This window comes from Lathamus discolor, chromosome 4, assembly GCF_037157495.1.
Source record: "Lathamus discolor isolate bLatDis1 chromosome 4, bLatDis1.hap1, whole genome shotgun sequence".
In the NCBI taxonomy this organism is placed as follows: Eukaryota; Metazoa; Chordata; class Aves; order Psittaciformes; family Psittacidae; genus Lathamus; species Lathamus discolor.
Window position 1 is genome coordinate 7,817,749 of NC_088887.1, and position 24,736 is coordinate 7,842,484.

General features: G+C 43.4%; 1 protein-coding gene across 6 annotated transcripts in view; it reads right to left on the bottom strand.

Annotated features, from left to right (window-relative positions):
- WARS2 (tryptophanyl tRNA synthetase 2, mitochondrial) overlaps nt 1–21,284 on the bottom strand; it is a 45,663-nt gene extending 24,379 nt beyond the window's left edge. For 2 of the 6 annotated variants that reach the window (XM_065676183.1, XM_065676174.1), the window contains exon 1: nt 21,206–21,284. In XM_065676183.1, the coding sequence (XP_065532255.1) occupies nt 21,206–21,259 (54 nt within the window). In that variant the 5' untranslated portion in view covers nt 21,260–21,284. Of the gene's footprint in view, nt 1–699; nt 785–4,917; nt 4,939–20,663; nt 20,863–21,205 lie in introns of those variants that run through there. The other 4 variants (XM_065676176.1, XM_065676175.1, XM_065676182.1 and 1 more) reach the window with 4 other exon arrangements.
- Nucleotides 21,285–24,736: the final 3,452 nt, after the last annotated feature.

Here is a 24,736-nt window from a genome sequence, read left to right on the forward strand (position 1 = left end):
TAGTTTTTCTACTTCACAAAGGAGTTAAAAAAAATCAAGTGAAAGCATTCACAGGATCTGTTTTCAAAGCCTCTCTTCTTCATAACTCTGTAGAAATATTGCCATCCTACACTTAATGACAGCAGGCAACCATGACTATAAAGAAACCTTCTGCCTACATTTTTATCACTTTGTGGGTTTTACACACAAAAAAAAGCTAACACCCATTCAAGGAGGTATGACAAAGCTGCAATGTCACGATTCTCAGGATTGCTTTCTCCTTTTAGTTTGGTATAGGAAAATAATGACACAATTACATAAAAGTATACCTCAAAATTTGGCTGGTCAGAGTCCATTTAGACCTATTGTTAAACACAACAGACCATAAGGTGATGACATTAATCTTGCCCTAGAAGTACAGAGGCACTACATCTCAGCTTCCCAATCTATTCAAGTGATGGAGTCTTGCATTTTCAAGACTACAACTAGCGAGATATATAGACAGAAAAATCCAAATCCCAAAGAGTCTTTTGCCAATTGTACCACGTGAGTAACTGAAGGGAAGGGCAGAACTTCAGGCTAATTAATTTCTTTGGACTTTGTTCATAAATCTATCCCAGCAAGCAAACTGTTGGGAGACAGGGTTATACCTCTAGCTATAATGTATCTAATCAACATTTTCATCTATGAATTAAAATAGAGACTTGCTCAGAAGCTCACCTTTGGGCTGAAACACAAGCAGGAGATACCAAACTGCACTCAGTGAACATTATGACAGTGTTACAAGAGCAGCCGCACCAGGACACACCCCCCCCCCCAACCCACAGTGGTGGTTATTCTTCACATGTTATAGCATTTAGCCGCTCTGCTTTACATTAACAGCTATTTAGTTGGGGCAGAACAGGTGAAAAGCCAAGTGAGATCCAGCAGCATCAGAGCTAATTCTAAACACAGGTGGTGGGCACAATGGAGAGAGCAGGAAGTCGACAGGAGAATCACTGCTGACATCCAGGACAAGGAAGATTGATGGCTTCCCTCTCTAGTTTTCCCCACTGTGTAGGCACGCAGGGGGTGGGGGAAAGGGACGGAGAAGCTGCTGTGCTGGCGACATACCACACCACCCAGCCTCCACAGCACCAGCGCTGATTAATGACACTGGAACGACTCAGGAAACAGCAAAGGATCATTCACAGACTCTGCTGCTCTTGTCAGACTTTTATCCGTGGCGGTTCATTTCGCCCCAGTTGTTCCAAACTGAAGCGAGTTCAGATTTGCCAGAGGAAAAGCAAATGGCAAAGTGAAAGGGAAGAAAGAGCAGCACTAAGCAAACAGAGAGATGAGTAAAGCACACAAATGAGAAAAGTTGACATTTGAAATGTGAAGATCCAACAAGAATCAAAAAGGGAAAACCCCGCCAAACCCCAAACCTGTGCCTCAACCTGAGAGACAAAAGAATGTCTTTGGTTGGCAAAAGTCCCCAACTACTGCATCTTTAGCATCTGTCTACGAGGCTTTTTATTTCCCTCATTAATACTTTGCAACTTCAAAGCTCTTGTTGCTAAAATGATATGCTCATCTGTTAACATTGGCTTAGCAAAACCTGTCTTAAGACAGTTATTAAACAGCAAAGTGAAGGGAAACCAGAGGAGACCAATTTTACTAGCTAAAGCATAAATTTTAAAGCCTAATTTGGGCAATTTAAGTGTTAATGTTATTAGAAAAAAACGAAAGAAGAGGGAAACATAGAAGCAGTCTATGTACTACAGACTTTGCTTCAGTTATTGCTTTTTAAGTTATTTCTTGTCCACCAACTTGCTGTGGAAACCTTTAAAACATGTTTACCTTCATCTGGTAATTCAATACATCAAATTCAGCTCATACAAGTGCTATTTCATCAGGCTTAATTCTTAAAATTAGGGATTAAAGATCTTATATTAAATTAGAAAGAAACATATTTAGACCAGAACAGGTTTTTCAGACAGCTTGTGAGAGAGGATTAACTCAGTGCCCAGAAACTGAACTAAATTAAGATTCAAACAGCAGTGCCTGGTGCCCCTTTCTTGAATGTCAAATGCACTTATATTTAAACCAATGTAAGATTTTAATATTTATATTTAAAATGAGAAACACATTTAAAGGAGGTACATTTACAGTGCATACTAACCCCACCTTATAAATTTAACTCTGCCCTCTAGGGCTAGAAAAAGAACACTGTATTCGGGTTAGGCTGCCCTCTCATGCTGCCTTGTTAAAGATGACTAAGCAAATGGAACCTTTAATGTGGTATGCTGCGTCCCACAAATGGATTCTCTCATTTGCCTTTATGAGCTCCATGTGCCACTCAGTGTGGCAGCAACAGCTGTACTGACAGACACAAGGATCATCTGCAGCAGTTCACACCGCCAAGTAATACAAGGTACCTCTGGACCCAAGGCAAGCGCAGACCCTTCCCTCACCGCCGTGTGAAATGGGTTATACAAACGCTGGCTAAAGGACTCTGATGCAGACAGCAGTCTACAGAACATAAAAGCTGGCTCAATCACTCTGCAGAGGTCTCAGGACAAGAAGTGATGATAACATTTGACAGAGCAGGCCAGGTTTGTGCAGGGACAGTGAAGGAATCAAGCACCGGGTCTGCATGCAGCCCAGCAGCTGTCACCAATCTTATTCTACACCACAATGTCTTCCTTATCAAGGACACAACCTGACAGGCTCTCTCTTTTTGTGCTGGGCTCCCTACACTTCTCCATATCAACTGGAAGGACAGCACGTGACGGCTCTTTTTCAGAGCTCAGCCATTCCACAAAGAGGCTCAGCTACAGAGCAGGTCCAATGCATGCTGACACATGCATTACTTCTGCACCTCCTGAGTTTCAAAGACTATATGTATATATACAGCTGCAATTAATGGTCTCAGATGGTCCAAGACAGGCAACAGCCTATTAGCTTTACCCTTGCATTAATTATTCTCAAACCATTCACTGGTATTTCTTAAGCTAAGGCACTAAAGCTTCTCCAATCAAACTACCTAAGCACTGCCACTGAGTGCAGGCCTTAGCAGCCCATTTCACCCAGACTCAGTGAAAGGGCAAAGGATTTAATAACACTGTGTTCTTGCAGCTACCACACAAGTAAGGTGTGAAGAGAAACTAAATCAGTGCCTCAGTGACAGGAGGTTGCAGCAGGAGCTAAGTGTCCTGAACAATCAGCAGGAACATCCGGCCCAGCCAGACAAGGCATGAAGGTCACGCCAGTTCAGTATGTGCTGCCTCCAAGTCCATTAGATGATGCACACAGTGCTTGAAACTGAGTATTTGACAGTTACAGTACTGTAGTCATTGCTTGGAGAAGGCAGCACAAGCAAAGAGGAAGCAGCAAGCAAACATTTCAAATCTGAGGGCACAAATGCCTTCTGGAAACAGTTATGTCCAGGTCTAACAACCGCTGATCCAGCTGCAGTCCTGGCACAGCAGCAGCAGGGCTGGGGAGGGAGCAGAGACACTCCTGAGGGAACTCACCTAAGGGAAGTTACTCTGTACCAGTTAGCTCAACTCTAACTCCTGGGAAAATAGAGCGAGTTTTGAAGGAATTAGAACTCTTAACAGCAGCCAGATGTATTTCTCAAGAACTAGTGATACCAGATCACTGTGATGCCCTTCTATAGCACAAGGAGAAGCAGTACTAAAGGTTCTATCCTGATTTTCATTAAGTTCCAATATTATCTGTTTCCACCAAGATAGAGAAATAGCACCTAGAACATGGTATTATATGCTGGAGGTGCAACTGGAGAGAAAAAGACCCCAAACCAAAACAGAACTTACTGATGGCTTACAATGATTGTGGCAAGATATACAAATACAGTTTTGCAGTGTTCTGTCCTGGGTCCAGTATTATTTCATGTCTTAATATCTTCATTAGTAAACTGGATAATGAAATAAGGAGCATTCATTAAATCTGCAGCTGATTCCACAAAGATGGAAGTATGATAAGGCCTCAAAATGATCTTGACAAAGCAAAGAAATGGTCTGAGAAAACAGGATGCTATTTGCCAGGCAAAAATTACATGGATCTATACAGAAAGGACAACTCAAGTGCACAAACACAGTAAGGAATAGAGCTGTTCAGGCAACAACTGCACAAGGGGATCTGGGGTTTGTAACTTTTTAGAAGGTGAGCACAAATCAAGACAATATTGCTGCAAACCCACCACATTTATAAATTACACCAAAAAAAGGAACAGGAATATAAGAATAGCATTAAAATCCAGAAGACACAAACCAGTTTGCTCATCTTCCTCGGTATGAGGATGGCCTCAAGGATGGGGATGGCCTCAACTGGGACAGGTTTTAGGTGCTGGATTTCAAAACAGTCCTAGAAAAAGGCCATAGAAGTACAGCCAAGTCCAATGAGAAGCCTCAGAGATATGACTCCAGGGGAAAGCCTGAAAGAACTGAGGTTTAGTCCACTGGACAGCACACTGGGGAGAAACAAGGTTTTTAACACGCCTTAAATACACAGTCTTCCACATAGGGCTTTGGGGATCATGGTTAACAGAGTAAGAAACAATGAGTTTAAGCTGCAGTAAGAAAGATTCAGATCAGAGGTAAAGAAAAGTTTCCAACAGTAAGAAAAACATTTCAGAAGAGTGCTTAGAGAGGCTCTTTGTTAAATACATATATGTGTGTGTGTGTGTGTATACACACACACACACACACACACACACACACACACACACGAGATGTGATAAAGATGTAGGGGCATTTTGTTTTTACTTGGGGCCAAGGAAAGCACCAGAACACCTCCACCTGGCTCTCTTCTAGTCCCCTGAGCCTGTGATCATATGCTCAAAGTGAGATGACCAAAGAGGATGGAAGAGAAGTCAGAATTTTATTTAGATAGGCTACATCTAATGCCATGTCAGGATTCAAGCTTTTCTACCTGCATTTAATTGAATTTCATAGTTGAGGCCTTTTCACAGCTGAACACTGACATTCCATGCTGTTGAGAGATGCAAAATACAGGTTAACATTTAATACTGGTAAACTGGGACATACCCACATTTAGAAATATACACTGCTTCAGTAGGATAAAAACACGTGAAGAATTAGCATTTTGCCACAAGATACAGGTGTCACTGTCAAAATGTAAAGGAAAGAATACTGTGTTTCTAAATGATAAGTAATTTCAGATATGAAATGTTGATGTGATTTTAGATTAACAGAAGAAACCATTTTAAGTAGCAAAACCATCACAATCCTAAAGCAAAACAAAAGCTAAAGAATGCCCCCCATAACTAAACACTTCCAGAGAAATCAGAGAAGTTTTATGGTTTTGATCCCAGTAGTATCCAGATCTCTCAAGAACGTCTCTTTCCTCTTGCTCCTTCTCTGACCTCTAGCTGAAAGGGAGTTTACTGTATTTTTTCATGGCTTTGTTCAAATGAGGAGTCTGCCTGCTACCAGGATTGCCCGATGGGATACAAAGACTATCAACTTACAGTGAGAAAGATGTTCTTTAAAACATTTTTGTTTGGAATTACTACATTTCTTCAGAATCTTGTCCTAGAAACTCAAAGAAGAGTTGACTTCCTCTCTATTATTTTATTTGGCAATTTCCTGTAGCAAGGAAAAAGTTGGCTTCATTTCACATGGGGCCAAAATTAACATAGCTGCTCAAAAACCTTCACCCTGTGGTCACTGCCTGGAATTCATCTCAGGTGAAAAGTCAAGTCATAAACCACCTGATGGCTGTTGACAGGCCTGAGGATGTGGCAATAAGTTCCCTCCTGGTGCACACATGCACAAAAAGACAATGCTACAGCTGGTCCTCTTTATCCATGTTGAAGAGAATTCTATCATAGAATCATACAACAGTTTGGGATAAAAGAGACCTTCGAAGGTCATCTAGTCTAACCCCCCTACAATGAGCAGGGACATCTTCAACTAGATCAGGTTGCCCAGAACCACATCCAGCCTGGCCTTGAACGTCTCCAGGGATAGGGCATCCACCACCTCTTTGGGCAACTTGTGCAGTGTTTTACCACCCTCATTGTAAAGAATTTTTTTCCTCACATCCAGCCTGAAGCTCCCCTCATTTAGTTTAAAACCACTACCCCATATCCTGTCACAACAGGCCCTACTAAAAAGTCTCTCCCCATCTGTCTTACTTCTTACCCTTTTAAGAACTGATAAGTTCTCACAGGATTCTCACAGGAGAGCTACTCCAGCCTCTGGTCACTTTTGTGGCTTCCTCTGGACCCTCTCCAACAGGTCCATGTCTTTCCTGTACAGGACCCTTGAGCTGGACACAGTGCTACAAGTGGGTTGTCACCAAAGTAGAGGGGCAGAATCACCTCCCTTGACCTGCTGGCCATGTTCCTCTGGATGCAGCCCAGGATACGCTGGGCTGTAAGTGTACACTGCAAGCTCATGTCCAGCTCTTCATCCACCAGTACCCCCAAGACCTTTTCCTCAGGGCTGCTCTCAATCCCTTCATCCCCCAGCCTGTATTGATACCAGGAGTCGCCCTGACTCACGTGCAGTACCCTGCACTTGGCCCAGCTGAACCTCATGAGGTTCGCATAAGCCACCTCTCAAGCCTCTACAAGTCCCTCTGGATGGCATCCTGTCCCTCGGCAGTGTCAACTGCACCACTCAGCTTGGTGTCATCTGCAAACTTGCTGACAGCACACTCAAGCAATTTAAATATTTTAGACCTAAGAATCATACTTGTATCAGGGACTTCTAGAGAATTTTACAAATGTTTTCTCAAGGCAGACAGTACTCACAGACTATATTTAAACTGGTTTTATCAGTGCAAGTTGGTTCTGAAATCACCAGACTCTGCTATTTCCACACAAAGGACAAACAACAGCTGAAGAATAGATGAGGGGCACAGAGGTGTTCATTTGTGCTGACGTCCTGCCCTCAAAGAGAATGTAGCCAAGACATGTTCCTGTGTCCAGGAGCACAGAAGCTCATCTGGATGCCCTAGTTTAGATAAAAGCACTGACCCCCAAAAGTCAATACAAGCTATATTCTCTCCCTAAGGAATTTAATCTGAGGTTGAGCTAAAACCAGGATCAGTATAGTGTCTGTATTGCCATTGTACAAGCAGACTGAATTTATAACTGATGAAGTTTTCTATATACAGAGCAGATTCTTTGCTTATATAAGAGAAAGTTCTTGTAGGACTGATATCTAACATGCATCTTCAGGCACTAGTACAATAAACCCCTGCTTAAACAAGTCTGTCCCTCGGTCACTAATGTCTAAGGAATGTAAACCAAAAAGCAGTACAGAGGAGGATTTATAGCAGTACAGTTAATGCTTATCATGTTTGAGACCTAAATCATGTAGACGCTTATAGCATATTACCTGTACTAGAATGGGCACTGCACATGCCAGCCAAGTCACAGCAACTGCTTCTTACACACCTTGAGTCCAGAAATGGCAAATGAGACCTCCCTAGTTGGTGTGTGAGGGTCGCTGCTCTCTTACAAAGATGAGATCTCTCTTGCTAACTTACCTGTATTACTCAGACTGGCCCACAGCAAACCAGGCAAATGACTAACTCCCAGTTTGGATGCACCCTTTGGAGTATGTCAGTGTAAAAGAAGCTGTTCATACTGCAGCTATCCCAGAGATGTGCAATACTCTGAGTACTGGTGAGTATTTTACTTGAGACTTACAATCAATGTTGCATGGCCAACTGTAACGTCTCTCTGAAGGGACTGACTGAACCTTTGGCTGTTCTGACCTGGCTTAATGCTTGATGAACATGCACGGTTCTAACATTACTTCCATTCTGCAATGATGTTAAATGTGGACATCTTCCAGAAAAGAAAAAACCCCAAAACAACAAATCAGAACAAAATGAAACAAAAAAAAAAAACCCCAAAACATGACCCCCAAAACCTTAGTGGAAATGTATGAAGAGCAGAATGTGCACTCAGTCCTGCTGACAGAAATTGCACAGGCTAATCTGTTGCCAGCAGAGATGCAAAATGAGATTCAATCAGGAATTCAGCGTGCTGGACCCTTCCTTCCCCTTACATAAGCAACAAAGAGGCTTTGAAATGTTCGAAATGGTTTTGTTCTTCCATGCAAACGGAAAGCACCCTATGGATTCCTATTAGGTAAAGTCTTCCCACATCTTGGCAAGTATGCAATTTCAAGAAAAATATTTGCAAATGGATAACTCAATTCAAGTAGAAGTCAAAGACCACCTTTGAAAGAAACTTTGATGTGGCTATAAGAATGCGGCTATATCTCTCTAGGAATGATAGCAGAAAGCAGCTCTGTCATCAAAAGTTTGTACCTCCCCATATTTCTTTGTGGCTGTTAATGTAAAAAAGCAATGCTAGTGAGCAGGGAAGTGAATGCCCATGAGACCTAGGATTAAGGCAGAATTCCTGAAAAGATCTGCTCTTGCTGTTGGATAAGCTTAAAACATGCCATTTAACAATCTCACTGCTAAAGGACAGGGTTATTAGAGCATCTCCAAGTGTGAAAGAAAGTGACAGAAGTAGTTGCCATGTGAATCTTTGGCATTGGGAAGCCTGGAGTCTTTTGTTGACATAGAATTGTTGCTCGGTCTTTTCCAAAGCACAGCTAATGTGGTGGATTCCAGTAAGAGCCATGCACTTGGCGAAGGAAAGAAGATGGTGAGCCTAGGGAGCTGTGAAGAAATTGGCAACTTAATGATTTTGAATACTGGCCAATGACCTTCCAACTAAGATTAGTAGCTCAGCATCCAGATTGTGAAGAAGACACTATGAAGACCAAGGTACAGTATTTGATTGTCACTGAGTCTATGTGACCAGAAACAACAGTGGTGGGATTCAAAGCCACATATACATGAACAACCGGCTGATGCACTGGTAAAGAAGATCACTACTGGTGCTGCCAGGAAAAAGTGGTGGGTCATAGTAGTAGGGGACTCTACTTTGTAAGGCACAGAGGCATCCATCTGTCGGCCTGACCTAGTCTCAAGGGAGGTGTGTTGCCTACCAGGGGCTCGGATCAGGGATGTTTCAGAGAGGCTGCTTAGTCTAATAAGTCCCACTGACATTACCCGCTTTTAGTCATCCATGTGGGTGCTAGTGATATAAATAGCAGTAGCCCGGAAAACATTAAGAAGGACTACAGAGACCTGGGAGAGGTGGTTAGGGGCTCTGGAGCTCTGTCTTTTCATCAATTCTCCAGGATAAAGCAGAAGACCTTAAAAAGGCTAGGCAGATCTTCCAGGTTAATAAATGGTTAGAACAGTGGTGTCATAGTCAGGGGTTTGGGTATTTAGAACATTGGAAGGCCAGGTCTAATGGAGGCTGGTGGAGCTGGTCTGACAAGGGGAAGAGTGGTTTTGGTAGGAGGCTTGCCAGGCTGGTCAAGAAAGCTTTAAACTAGATGTGTTGAGGGAGGGGGGCATCATTCCATCCCAACACTCCCAGTCAGGTGCCAGCACCTATAATAAATGCTTGGAGCAGTGTAGAGATATTTCAGTTGCTCCAGCCAATGAGCTGGCTTCATTTGGAGCTTGGCTCGGATGCTTCTATACAAACACCTGTAGTATGGGGAACAAACAAGAGGAATTAGAGATGTGTGCATGTCTACGGGGATATGATATAATAGGTATGTCGTGGTTTAAACCCAGCCGCGCAGCTAGTTGTCTCACTCCCCCCCTTCTTTCCCTCCCTCTACTCCCAGAGGGACGGAGAGAATCGAAAAGAATGCAACTCCCACGGGTTGAGATAAGAACAGTTTAGCAACTAAGGTATAACACTACTGCTACCACCAGTAACAACAATGATAAAGGAAGTAACAAGGTGAAAGAATACAACACCTCAACACCAGCTGACCAATAACTTGCCCCACTCCCCCCAGCTGGGAACCGAAAGATACCTTGTCCAACCCTGCAGTCCCTAGCCCTTTCGGGTAACTCTCCGTTTCATCCTGGGCATGATGTGCTGTGGTATGGAATACCTCTTTGGCTAGTTTGGGTCAGGTGTCCTGTCTCTGCTTCCTCCCGGCTTTCCCTCCTCCCCAGCAGAGCATGAGGCTCAGAAAGCCCTTGGCCGGACCAAACATTTGAGCAGCAACTAAAAACATCGGCGTTATCAACACTGTTCCCAGGCCAAAAATCAAAAACACAGCATTGCACCAGCCACTAAGAATGAAAAGAATTACTGCTACTGCTAAACTCAGGAAAAGGTATCACAGAAACATAGTGGGACGGCTCCTATGACCGGAGTGGAAGGTTACAGGCTCTTCAGAGAAGACGGGCTTGGCAGGCAGGTAGGGGGAGTTGCTATTTATGTTAGGGATAGGCTGGAGAGTATGGAACTCTGTCTGGGGACAGGTGAGCAGTTAACAGAGTTTGTGGGTCAGGGTTAAAGGGAAAACAGCAATGGGGGACATTACTGGGGGTATCTGTTACAGACCGCCTGATCAAGAGGACTCTGTGGATGAAGTGCTCTATAGACAGATAGGAACAGCCTCATGCTCACAGGCCCTTGTCCTCATGGGGGACTTCAACCACTCTGATATCTGTTGAAGGGACGGTATGGCCAGGCACAATCAATCCAGGAGGTTCCTCGATTGTGTGGAAGACAACTTCCTTCTGCAAGTAATAGAGGAGCCAACAAGGAGAGATGCCATGCTTGACCTTGTGCTCACCAACAGGGAAGGGCTCGTTGGAAATGTGATGCTCCAGGGCAGCCTTGGTTGTAGCAATCATGAGATGGTCAAGTTCAAGATCCTCAGGACAGTGAGAAGAGCGTGCAGCAAGCTCGCTGCCCTGGACTTCAAGGGAGCAGACTTTGGCCTCTTCAGGAGCCTGCTTAGTAAGGTTCCATGGGATATAGCCCTAGAGGGCAGGGGGGCCCAAGACTGTTGGCTGGTATTCAAGGATCACCTGCTACAAGCTCAGGAGTGTTGCATCCCAACCAGAAGGAAGTGCAGCAGGAGGGCCAGGAGACCTCCATGGATGGATAAGGAGCTGCTGAGGAAACTTAGAGGGGAAAAAAAAAAGAGGCTTATAAAAGGTGGAAGTGAGGACAGGCAGCCTAGGAAGAATACAGTGATGTCGTCCAGGAAACTAGGGACCAGGCTAGGAAAGCTAAGGCCCAGTTAGAATTAAACTTGGTTTGGGATGTGAAAGACAACAGGAAGGGTTTCTGTAGCTACACTGCAAATGAAAGACACACTAGGGACAATGTTAGCCCTCTCTGGAAGCTATCAGGAGAACTGGCTACCCTGGTTTTGGAGAAGGCTGAGGTTCTTAATGACTTCTTTGCCTTAGTCTTCACTGGCAAAGGCTCTGACCACACCACCCAAGTCTTGGAAGGCAGACACAGGGACTGTGAGAACGAAGACCCTAGGCCCACTGTAGGAGCGGATAACGTTCGAGACCACCTTAAGAATCTGAACGTGCACAAGTCCATGGGACCTGATGAAATCCATCTGCAGGTCCCGAAGGAGCTGGCAAATGAAGTTGCTAAGCCACTGGCCATCGTATTTGAAAAAATATGGCAGTCAGGTGAAGCTCCCAACAACTGGAAAAAGGGAAATATAACCCCCATTTTCAAGAAAGGGAAAATAGATGACCCAGGGAACTACAGACCAGTCAGTTTCACCTCCGTGCCTGGCAAAATATTGGAGCAGATTCTTCTGGAAGGCATGCTAAGGCACATGAAAAACAACAAGGTGCTTGGTGACAGCCAGCATGGCTTCACTAAAGGGAAATCCTGCCTGACCAATTTGGTGGCCTTCATTATGGCTACAGAACTGATGGACGGGGCAGAGCAGTTGACATCATCGACCTGGACTTGTGCAAAGCATTCAACACTGTCGCACACGACATCCTTGTCTCTAAATTGGAGAGACATCAATTTGATAGATGGACCCCTCAGTGGATAAAGAACTGGCTGGATGGCCGCACACAAAGAGTTGGGGTCAATGGCTCAATGTCCGTCTGGAGACCAGTAACGAGTGGTGTCCCTCAGGGATCGGTGTTGGGACCGGTCTTGTTCAACATCTTTGTTGCTGACATGGACAGTGGGATTGTGTGTGCCATCAGCAAGTCTGCTGATGACACCAAGCTGTGTGGTCCGGTTGATACGCTGGAGGGAAGGAATGCCATCCAGAGGGACCTTGACACGCTTGTAAGGTGGGCTGATGCCAACCTTACGAAGTTCAACCATGACAAGTGCAAGGTCCTACACCTGGGTCATAGCAATCCCAGGCACAGCTACAGGTTGGGCAGAGAAGAGATTCAGAGCTGCCCTGCAGAGAAGGACTTGGGGCTGTTGCTCGATGAGAAACTTAACATGAGCCAGTAGTGTGCCCTTGCAGCCCAGAAAGCCAACCGTATCCTGGGCTGCATCAAAAGGAGTGTGACCAGCAGGTTGAAGGAGGTGATCCTGCCCCTCTACTCTGCTCTTGTGAGACTCACTTGGAGTATTGTGTGCAGTTCTGGTGTCCTCAACATAAAAAGGACACGGAACTGTTTGAACAAGTCCAGAGGAGGGCCACGAGGATGATCAGGGGACTGGAGCACCTCCTGTATGAAGATAGGCTGAGAAAGTTGGGGCTGCTCAGCCTGGAGAAGAGAAGGCTGCGTGGAGACCTCATAGCAGACTTACAGTACCTGAAGGAGGGCTATAGGGATGCTGGGGAGGGACTATTTGTTAGGGACTGTAGTGACAGGACAAGGGGTAATGGGGTAAAACTTAAACAGGGGAAGTTTAGATTGGCTATAAGGAGGAAGTTCTTTACTGTAAGGGTGGTGAGGCACAGGAATGGGTTGCCCAAGGATTTGAGAATGCTCCATCCCTGGTGGTGCTCAAGACCAGGTTGGACAGAGCCTTGGATGACATGGTCTAGTGTGAGGTGTCCCTGCCCATGGCAGGGGGATTTGCAACTAGATGATCTTAAGGTCCTTTCCAACCTTAACTATTCTATGATTCTATGATACTCTACCTGTCAGAGTGGAAGTACATATAGAATTTCCTATTACTTCCACTTCTGAATACTTCTGGGAATTAGAAGTTATACAGGAGCTCTGAGCCTCAAAAATAGAAACTCAGCATTACCCAACCCTGAGATCTGTCTGCACAGAAACATAAATAGTGACACCCACCTAAGTAGGTAAACTAGACAGGCTTACCCCACTTTGAATACCAACAAGCAGCACATAATCCATGTTGTAATGTGCATGTTAAGGCTGCAAACCCCTTATTTATAAACAAGTTAATTTAAACAAAAGAAAAGTTCCTCGTCTATATGGTTCTGAAAGTGCCATCTAAATACAAATGAAGCATAGTAGGGGGTTATCTGCCTGTTTATGAAGATAACATCAGCATCCTGCTAACAACTCATAACAGGGATTCATAGAGTGCTTTGGGTTGGAAAGGACCTTAAGATCATCCGGTTCCAACCCCAATGCCATGGGCGGAAATGTCTCACACTATACCATTTCGCCCAAGGCTCTATCCAGCCTGGCTTTGAACACCACCAGGGATGGAGCATTCACCACTTCTTTGGGCACCCTGTGTCAGCGCTTCACCACCCTAACAGTAAAAAACTTTTTCCTTATATCTAACCTGAACTGCCCCTGTTTAAGGTTAAACCCATCATCCCTTGTCCTATCACTACAGTCCCTGATGAAGAATCCCTCTCCAGCATCCTTGTAGCCCCCTTCAGATACTGGAAGGCTGCTCTGAGGTTTCCACGCAGCCTTCTCTTCTCCAGGCTGAACAGCCCCAACTTTCTCAGCCTGTCTTCATACGGGAGGTGCTCCAGTCCCCTGCTCACCCTTTTGGCCTCCTGTGGACTTGCTCCAACAGCTCCACGTCCTTCTTACGTTGAGGACACCAGAACTGTACACAGTGCTTGATCTATGTGCAACATCATGAAAACAGAAAACCCCTAGTAGTGCTCCCTCCACACAACACTCATTCTTCAGTCAGATATCATGCAGATATTACCTAAGCAATGGGGTAATCTTCACCTTTCCATGAGTTCTGCCAGGTCCAAGAAGCTTAATTCAAAGAACTCCAAGTTAACAGTAAAAGCAGACATTTGTTTTCTGGTAGCAATCATCACATATCATCAGAAGAATGAAGGAAATGAAAAGTATATATACCTCATTGTTCATATGTATATCTACATATGTATATATGTATCTATTTCCTTTCCCTGGTGGTGAGAACTTCATCCTGCTGTCAAGGTGGCTATCTCCATGAGCAAAAACGTGTTTAATCTGCCCAGTGGATACACAGATTTGCCTGATACAACAGAAAGTATCAAATCTCTGTGAGTTGTCTGAGCTGGGGACTCCCAAGAATGCCATTGTTACAGACACGACTCAAATAACCAAAAGGAAAACAATTTCAATTCACTACTTACAAACTCAGCAGAACTCAAACAGATCTGTGCTCTAATCTATGACTTAACTAACTTCATGGTAAGGGGGTTTCTTCACTTCAGCTTCTGATCCTCCTGTAATTTGAGTCAACTCCACAAAGTGTTTGTTCATCTAACCTAGAGTCCCAGCAAAACCACAATTTGTGTCATGGAAAAAGGAACTGTTAATGTCTAGAACAGCACTTGCTGTACTGGTAAATGGAAATTCTAGCTGCCAATGAAACAGTGTGAAACAAGACCCTCAGTCTGCAGTGTAGAGACAGAGATGATCCACTACGGACTCTGTAATTCACAATATGTTTGCCCAGCATACATACTGGAGAGATTTACACAGACCTTCAACATTCAGAACTGCCAGAGTTGCATCTTTCACTAAACTCACTGTACAAAAGTAAGTTAATAAAACCAGAAGTCTCTCAAGAGAAAAAACAGGCTCAGCCAAGAGACTGAAAGCAAGGGCCAGAGGCGGAAAGAATGGTGGGACTCTACCCAAGGCCTGCCAAGATGCCAGAAGAAGGGGCTGTTTCCTGCTAAAACTATCTACATTTGGCAGACTTTATTGTTAGAAGTCCATTAAGGAAATGAATAGGACCCATTCGCACCTCAAAGATCCTTCATTTCTGTCTACAGTGGGTGCTCTCTCCTGTGCAGCTATAGTAGTGTCCAGAATCCACCACAGACAAGGCATTAAGCAAGGCAGATGAGTAGTTTCTCTACCAGCTGAAGGTCTAATAAATCTGTGTGGAAAGCTGATTTCTCTCAAACCCAGTGAAGACCCAAGAAACATATTCAAAGTGCATACTAACTTCCCCTTAGCTCTGAAAATAATACACAACTAACAGATTCATTCTGGCCTACAGAACTTTTGAATGCTTTACTGAAAGATCAGAACTAGTTTCCCTAGAGGATTAAACATAAAACAATTAGTGATTAAAATAATAACAAATGACTGATTAGGAAAGAATCAGAGAATCATAGACTTGCATTCCAACCTGGATAGGAGACACAAGAGCTTTAATCCAAAGGCTGGAACTCTTTCTAACTGCAGCCGGTTTTGAGAGAGGTTGGGTAACTAAATGACTTTTAGTATTTGTGCCCAACAACAATAGTAGCAAAAAAAGTTATAATTCAGGAAAACAGGAAATAAAAATCTAAAAAAGCTACCAATTTTTACACATGAATCCACAACAGAAGCCACTTGCATTTGGAAAGCACTTCTCAAGTCACTTAGATCTTTCCTAAAGGTCCTGTAGTTTACAACATGGTGAACCACTCCATACTGCGCACCAGGAAACAGCCATCTAATGGGTTATTTGCATTTCCAGCTTTTTTCCTCAGTCAAAAGCACTTTATGCTGACTAGAAAAAAAAAAAAAAAAAAAAGATGCTACAATGGGGACAGTCACAAAGCCAAATCCAAGGCAGGCACTGCAAAACCTGTCTGCTCATCCATCAATCTCAGTACACAACTTCCTGGACCTGCTGCAGTAACCAGTGTATATGTGCAGCTTGTTACAGGCTTCTGGGGACTCATTTCATTACTGGGTTAGCAAAAGTGACACCAACAAGTACAAGATGGGAACACTTTTAAATTTTTTGCATTTCATTCATAACACATCTGAATGATGATAAAAACTGAGCTTTCCCTCCCACTGGAGTTTTACTTCCAATCTTTGAAATTGTAGGTAAGGATTAGGGCCTGGTAATTTCAGTTTTTTTCCTTTCTCCAGAACTCATATGGTAACTATAGCTCAAAATTATCAAGATTAAATTTGCATTCTGGGAAGAAAACCCCACTTTAATGGTCTCCTCCAAAACAATCCTTCTGTCTTTCTCACAGTCAGCGTCATTAAAACATATGAAACATGGCCAGTCATTAATATGAGCAGCACAATAACAACGTGAGTGACTAGGTGCTCGAATACAGAAAGAACAAGACTTCCACAAAAAATGAATCAAATTTCATCTGAAGATCTCTTCTTAAAGTACTGACAATACTGACCAGGATCAGGGAGGTTCACTGAGGCCCAGCAAAGGATCAGAAGACCAAAAAAGGACAAATGCCATTCCTGTCTCCAAAAACACAGGAAAAGAGAAGCAGAAGGGTGGTAGTCTGCTTAGTATCAATTCTCAGTGAACAAAAATCATCTTCTGCAATTCCCTAGAAGATAACCAGAGGAAAAAAAAAAAAACAGCAAACAGAGTTGTTAAGAGCAAAAGATGCCAGATTAGTCTAAATTTGGCCTTGAGATCCATTAGGCTGTCACAGGAGAGGAAGATGTAGTAAAGGCATCTTGATGCTAGCGCTATCTTTGGTCACAAACCATAAGACAAGCTAGAAAAACTACGTGCAGGGATCTGTTCTGTGGCAGTTTTCCAGGTATTAACTCAGGTAAAGAAACAGGAGCATTTCTAAACAAGCTGATAAGATTACCATCAGATTACAATGCTGGCTAAGATTCCTTGGATTTGAAAGTCTTGTGCTCAAAGTGGTCATGACTAAACATTCACCAGAGCTGTTTTCTGTGCCACACTGATCAACAGGTAGAAGCAGCATCCTTGGGACTGTGGGACTCAAACCAATCTTCTCTTTGTACGACCTGAATGGTGCCTTCTAGAGTTACTGTCCCGAGTTCCATTACACCAAATCCGACTCTGACACCAAACTCTAGCACCAGTTCCATTACACCAAATCCGACTCTGACACCAAACTCTAGCACCAAAGAGGAAAGTATTTTGTGTTTAAAAAATGCCAAGTCTCATGGCTGGAAGATGCAGTTCTGTATTACATGAAGCTGAAAGAGAACCCACTTCCAGATGTATCACTCCTGTGAAAGGTGACAAAAGATGAAGCTTGTAGGGCAGCAAAACATATAGCTTAGCAACAACAATAGAGCCATGTGTGAAGGTCAGGGAAGGCCTTACCTACCACAGAACAGAGGTCAGAGTAGAAGAAAAGGCAGCAAAATGGTTTTGTTTTAAAAGATGTTTGCCAGAAGAAAAGCAATATAGGTATTAGAGCATTCTTACAATAACTGTAATACTGATAACTACTTTGCTACTAGGAAAGAAAAATGGTGCCAAAACCTCCTGACTTTTCCTTGAAGGAAGCCTGGAAAGCCATCTAGTAATGCATGAGACTCCGTAATCAAAAGCAAGAATTCATCATTTTTCTACTTCACAAGGGTAACACTGAAGGTAGTAAACTACCTTCTGCTATGTCTCAAGCATGCTGTGTAGCAGGAGCTACACAGATCAGAGTCCGAAGGGGTGTGTGCAATGCTGACTAGGCTCTCTCTGAACAAATCTGAAGTCCATTATAGGATAGAGAGAAGAAAAAGGGATACCCTGTCCAACAGCTTGAGTTCACAACAGTAGAGAAATACTCCACAGTTTAGTCACTGGCATTGGTAGTACTGCCGATAGGTAAGATTTTCTTCTGTAACCACCTAAGCACAAACGGTTCCTATCTTTACTTCATTCACTTAGGATTTTGCTGTTAACATCAGCAGATGTGATAGTAATTAAAGTCTGAACTGAAGAAAAGAAAGTCTACACAGGCTAGGATTTGACTACTAGCCACTTCTGATCTTAAATTATTTGGCTTTGCAACAGTAAGACTCCAGAGAGATGATCAATTGAAGATACTGATGTAATTCACTGGCTGACACAATGTGAGGCCTGATTTAGTAAGATTTAGCTGAGTAGTAAATTCTAGAGCTTTGTTGACAGGACTAAATCTAATTCCTATTTTATCAGGTCACACACCAACTGAAACACCTTGGATTGAATTTTCCTACTGACAGGTTATGCCATAGTTGTATTTCTCAGCATGTTATCAGTAATTTCCTGGAGTACCTGTTAGTTGCCATCTTTAAGAGTGCCTTATCAGAGAAACAGACTTGACAAAATGACTTCGTATAACCCTAGTTTAGAGACCACTTAAGAAGAGTAAATCAAAGAGTTTGAAAATAAGCTCTTAAAAGTCAAGATGCCCATAATATAATTAATCTCTCCAACAAAATGTTACTTTTTTCTTAATCATACATATTATGCCTACATATTTTAGTTGTGTACTAGAGATACATACAACAAAAAGTATAGAGGAATTTTTCCACAGCATGATAAAGCCAGCATAAGGATGAACGGTGCACTACAATGAAACAAAGCTGAAACCACAGAAATTACTCCTTAAAATAGCTGTCTGCATTAACAAAATCTTAAACATTAAAACTATAAGGGTGCCAGTAACTATATACTGCTGAAGCTTGAAGACAAACATATTTCCAGCTTGAAATCTAAATATTCCTCATTAGCACAAAGCAAATACATGATCTATTCCAAACTGTCTGCCACAATAGTAAAAATACTCTGAAGTCCAGTCTGGCAACAGAAACAGCATAAATTAGGACGCAAGGTTGTTTGTGGGTTTTTTTTTTTTTCCAATTCTTTTGAAGAAGCACTGAAGTACCACTTCAATTCCAGTGCAATTCTTTCAAGACATAAGAAAGCACTTGAAGTGAGAGAGAAAAGCAATAAAAGCCCACAGCATATTGGACTTGCAAATTTACAGAGAAGCCAACTCAGATCATTGCTGTTATCTGAGGGCAGGCAGTATGAAGTCACATCGCCAACACTAACTTTGGACTTCTTGGGTTTTAAATGAAAACATTTGAAGAATAGCAGGAAGCAAGTCCATTCTCAGACCTATCACATCTAAAGGACATCAGGTAACAGTAACCATGTGACAAAGCACCTGAGAAATAAACTTGATCTGATGAGTGACTCAGAGGTGACAAAGAAGTTCATATCAGAGCAAACATTAAGTTGTAACAGAGTCAAGTTCTCTCAGAGCAGATTTTTCTAACATGTAAGATAAACTGGAACCCTTTGCTAAAAGAATGAAGGCCACCTGCTAGGATACTGAATGGATCTCAAAGAGCCACCATGAGTAACTGGAAAGATAAGCATACACAAGCTCTTTCAATATTTTTCAAGGCATTCTGTAGTTCTTGTCTAAAACTAAAGACTTGTTTGAGGTATCTTTGCAACAGCTGCATTTTGTTTGATTTGGAAAACAAAATATAGGGACAGTGTAACTGTTCAAATGTTAAGTGTTAAAAACCTAGGAAGATTTACGTGAAATGAAATCAAAACACCTAAAAGAACGGGAACACCCAAAACCTGATTGAGTTTGCCATAGTAAGACTGTTTAGGCCTTCTATATAGTTAAAATTCAAAGCGGTCTTACACACAACCGAATTCTGAAGCAAAAAAATATAAGTGGAAACCTTACCTCTGCCTCATAATAACATCTAGCAGGAAGCATATAGTTACTAAGTAAAATACTGGTTAGGAAAGCTTCATATGGGATAACAGGTTCTTCCTCTTTTCCTCTCTACCTCCTCAATAGAAAGAGCTGAATCAAGGTCATTTGCATACTATTAGCTCTCTTGAGAAGTAACTGAAATATGCTTTAGTTTCTTATGTTTAACCTTAAAAATCCTAGTTCTGAAGTAACTCAAGCATTTCCAGAACTTGTAGTTTACGCACCACAATACACACCAACCTTTTGTGTGAGTGCTGCGCTTTAACTTGAAATTCTCAGAGTAACAGCCCCCTGGTTAACAGAATTCAGCTGCTGGAAGGTTACACTTAGCAGGGATTACAGCAAGAAACCAAAAGCCGCTTTTGACCTTATTCTGTTTCCCCTTACAAGCAACACAAGACGCATTTATCCTGACCCCCATTCTGGACAGCCTTCCATTATAGAAACATAGTATACCATTCAGGATCTGGATGATACATGAATGTAAGCACAATGTTAATGACAAAGAACTGCCCAGCTAAGATAAACAAACATTCACTAAAATGACTCAACATGTATTATTGTCATCAGCTTAATAATTCTTTGACTAATTTTAAAAGCAAGACTACAAGCTACATAAAAACTCAGACTGGTAAGGCAAATCATTCACAGATAGAAAAGTTTCTACGAAGATGGCTGCCTATAAACACACACTCACTGAATATATTCCTACCCAAACCGGCTGACTCAGGGTATCTCCCCATACAGAAGTATTACGCCAAATATGACCAATGCAATAATTTGCTCCTCTATTTCAAATTTGTCATGGAATGGGGGAAGACAGGCAAGCTCCTGCTCCTTACAATGCAAACTCCATATGCGTTAATTAAGTTTAACTACTACTACACCCCATCAAAGATGTGCAAGTAGCAAGGTGTAGGGTTGACATACACGCTCTAATGTTCAGACACCCATGCTGCTGGAGAAGACGGTGGTTGTGGCCTGTAGGTACATTTAAAGCCGGAAAATGATGCTCTAAGAAAAAACTACAGCCCAAGGCTGAAACTCAAATAACGTCCCGCGGTACCTCAGCGCCTGAACTACCCCGAGGGCACGGACCAGGCGAGCCCCCACACTCACTGGCTCAGGCCTCTCTCTCTCCCTCCCTCCCTCATTCCCGTGCCCCACGCTCCGTGTGCCCCGCAGAGCAGCAGCCCATACGGCTGAGAATCGCCAGAGACAACCGTCTGGAAAGCAGAAAGGAGAGGGCCGAGTGAAGGACAGCGTTAAGGCGCACAGAGGAGCAAACCCCCGCCTTGCCCGACACAACACCAACGCCCCGGCCTCCTCACCGCGCATGCGCGGAGCCACCCCGCTACACAGGGGGCGGGTTGATGGCGGGGCCGAGCGCGCCTGGAGCGCGGGGCTCAGCCGAAGCCGGGGGGCCCGGGAAGGGACCCCACGGGACGTGCCTGACGCCCCAGGCCGGTTACCTGGCCGAGGGTCCCGCGGTGCAGGGCCCGGATCAGGCCACTCGGTGTCGCCATGGCAAAGGCGAGAAAGGTTGGGGGGGGGGGGGGGGGGTAAAGAAGGAAACAGGGCAGGAGGCCGGAAGGCTGCGCGCATGCGCTACTCAGGGGGCGCACCGCTGGCTGTAATGCGAGTGCGCATGCGCAGAGGTGGCAGCGGAAGGGGAGAGGTCGGGTGGCAGCCGGACGGTGGTTAGCGCAGGCGCGGTAGTTGCAGGGGCGGCCGCGAGCGGGGTGGTGATGGTGTGCGTTGCTCTGGGCGTCTCGCGTGTCTCCGTATGGGTCCTGCCTCATTGCCCTTGGAACTGCCCTTATCAGCAGTTTGTCCTCTCCGACCCTGTATAACCTCTGAGATCTCAGCCACCCGTGCTCCCCTCGGGCATCCGAAGTCTGCCCGCGGCAGCGTTTTCACCAAGAGGTCTGCAGTCTGGCCCTTTCATGGAGATGCCCACCTCTGCGGGCCTCACTCGTCCTCAATCAGCAAACTAGCTAAAGTTAGTACCCACAGAAAGCCCTGAAATCTCCGCTTTGGATCTACCCTGCTTTGCCCCAAACACCAAGAGCAGCTCTCTTCATCTTTCACCCCTGACATGGCATGTCCCCAGATGCAGCCTTTGTGCTCACACTGCTTCCAGTGCATCGTAGAATCACTGAATGGTTTGGGTTGGAAAGGACCTTAAGATCATCCAGTTCCAACCGTCCTGCCATAGGCAGTGACACCTCACGCTAGACCATGTGACCCAAGGCTCTGTCCAACCTGGCCTTGAACACTGCCAGGGGTGGAGCATTTACCACTTCTCTGGGCAACTTGTGGCAGCGATTCACCACCCTCACTGTAAAGAACTCCTGTATATCTAACCTAAATCTCCCCTGTTTAAGCTTGAATGCATCATCCCTTGTCCTATTGCTGCAGTCCGTGATGAAGAGTCCCTCTCCAGCATTGTAGCCCCCTTCAGACACTGGAAGCTGCTCTGAGGTCTCCATGCAGCTTCTTCTCCAGGCTGAACAGCCCCAACTTTCTCAGCCTATCTTCATACGGGAGGTGCTCCAGTCCGTGATCATCCTTGTGGCCTCCTCTGGACTTGCTCCAACAGCTCCATGTCCTTATGTTGGTGACACAGATAACAGAACCAAAACAAACGAGTAACACTGAAGCTATAAATGAGGTGTAACATGCTCCTGAAGACTCTTGCACATCAACTCTTGGTGATGGCTCTTTTGGGAAGAGTGACAGGTTTCTTCCTGGTTAATTTCTACCCAGTTCAATTCCCACACAAAATGCTTGTTAGCCATGTTCAGGTGATGGGGAAACAAACCAGCAATCTGGAAAGAAGGTACACTTGTAGGTCTGTTGGCAGCGGCACTGTGCATCATCTGGGTGATTATTTCCAGTAGCCAACTCGGTACTGAGCAAGATTAGTCCAAACCCTGTCACTGAGGATATTACCACAGAATGTTCCTAACTGTAAATTCCTGAAGTAATTTTAATAGCTGAAAGTGCTGTCAGTTTACATAACTATTTATTTTCACTTTGATACATTAGTTACAACATTTATAAAATGTTAAAAGTCTGTCTGTACCGTGCTTTGTACAGTGGAGACTAGTCTTCATTTAGTTCCCCAGACACTACTATAATATAAAGTGTAAAAATTCTACTTCGCGTAGTCAGTAATAACTTTATTTTGAAGTCAGAAATTGTACGTGCAATTTTTTCATCATTTGCATCATTGCTATAGATATTGCTTATAATTTGAGGTAAAAACTTCAGTGTGCAGTGTTCGTCTTTGCCTGATGTTTTTACTCAGTGTTACGTTTCAGCAAAAATGTCAGCCAGTTTTGGGAACATAACTAGGCAAAAATCATGTGGAGCTGGTGGAATTGTAGGAAACATCAGGGGAGAAGATGAAAAATGGAAAAATCCAGGTGATATTTTTTGTGATTTTCTAGTCCTAAGGCTGCAAGATACTAGGCAAGAGCCTGTGTCTGCTCCACTAAGCTAAGACTGAAGACATTCTTTGAGTGGTCCATCAGGCAACAGCCCTGATGGTGGGAGGGATGCACAGAAGCTTAACCTCTGCCTCACAGCTGTAACTGTTCTCTGCTGGAGACTAATTAGAGCAGGTAGAGCTGTCTTTAACACAGTGAAGAGGAAATGCTGGAGAGACAAATGGAATATAAACTGAAGCTTCCAAAAGTTGTAAAGAAAATTGAGATAATGTAATGATTAAATGTTAAGACAATATTTCAGTTGTAAAGAATTTAAAACCAAACTCTTTTCCAGTATGTAAGTACCCAGGGGAAAACTTTGACATCTACTGACAAATATATATATACTGACAAATAAAAATATAACGTTATAAATTAGTAAGCCAGACATTGGTTTGAGACAAAAATGATGAAGAAAAAAAAGCTATGTGGGATTCAGTGGTAAAAGACTAAGGAATTAAGGTATAATTAATACTAGTTTAACAGTATTAGTGTTAATTTTCAAGGTTATTAGAATTTGAGTTAGTAAATGGAACAATAAAAGATGATGCTTCTTAGACTTTTCTAATACCTTTGGCTTAGTACCGCAGAGCATTCTGATTAACCACACCAAAGAAGCACACATTAAGTGCCGAAGGGCTGATTAGCTGACAGCTCTCCGAAAGTACTTGCTAAATTTGAATGAGGAGACATTTAGTAGAGTTCTGTGGTGACTCGAGCTTTGCCCTTATCAGTATTCTTACCAGTAATATGGAAATAGATCCTGAATAATTTATGTTGAAATACGCTCTTGACACAAATATTGTCAGACTTGTAAATAACACTAAACACATGGTGATCACTCAGACTGTTCTGATAATAGGAATGTTTTAAAACAGAGCATGTTTTAAAATCAAACTGAAACCAAAATAAAAACTTTAATTCAAGTTGGTTTTCTTTTTTTAAACCAGAACTGAGCCTGAGTTATTACTTTGAAGTCTTTGTTGAACCCAAACTCAAGCTGAACAACAACAACAAGAAGAATTCAATGCAATATTCACAATAGCTCTTTAACACAAGAAGGGCCCACTACTATGACAGAAATCTAGCTGGAGCAGAAGGATAAGCAGGGGATATTCTTGGTGCAGGCAGAGAGGGAGAGTGGTGTCAATGTACAAGGTAGGTGAGAAGAGGAAGAAGTTGGCTTAAAATCATGGATAAGAAAATACTGCTTGCGTCCTGAGAGATGGCCTTGTGAGATGAGGAGGAAGATTCACTGCTCATACTTACTGGCTTCTAAAATCTGCTGCTGCCAAAACTCTTCTGACTTTTCTCATGTATGATTCCTAAACACTTCCCCTACCCATATTACCCCAATGCACATTGTGAACCTGTGCAAGACTGGTTAGATATGCAGAATCTCTACTGAGCCCTCAAATTAGGAAAATACCAGTAAAAGATGAGCATGAATTAGAACTCAGTCAAAATATCACTGTGCAATTCTTGTTTTTAATACAGCCAAACTGACTT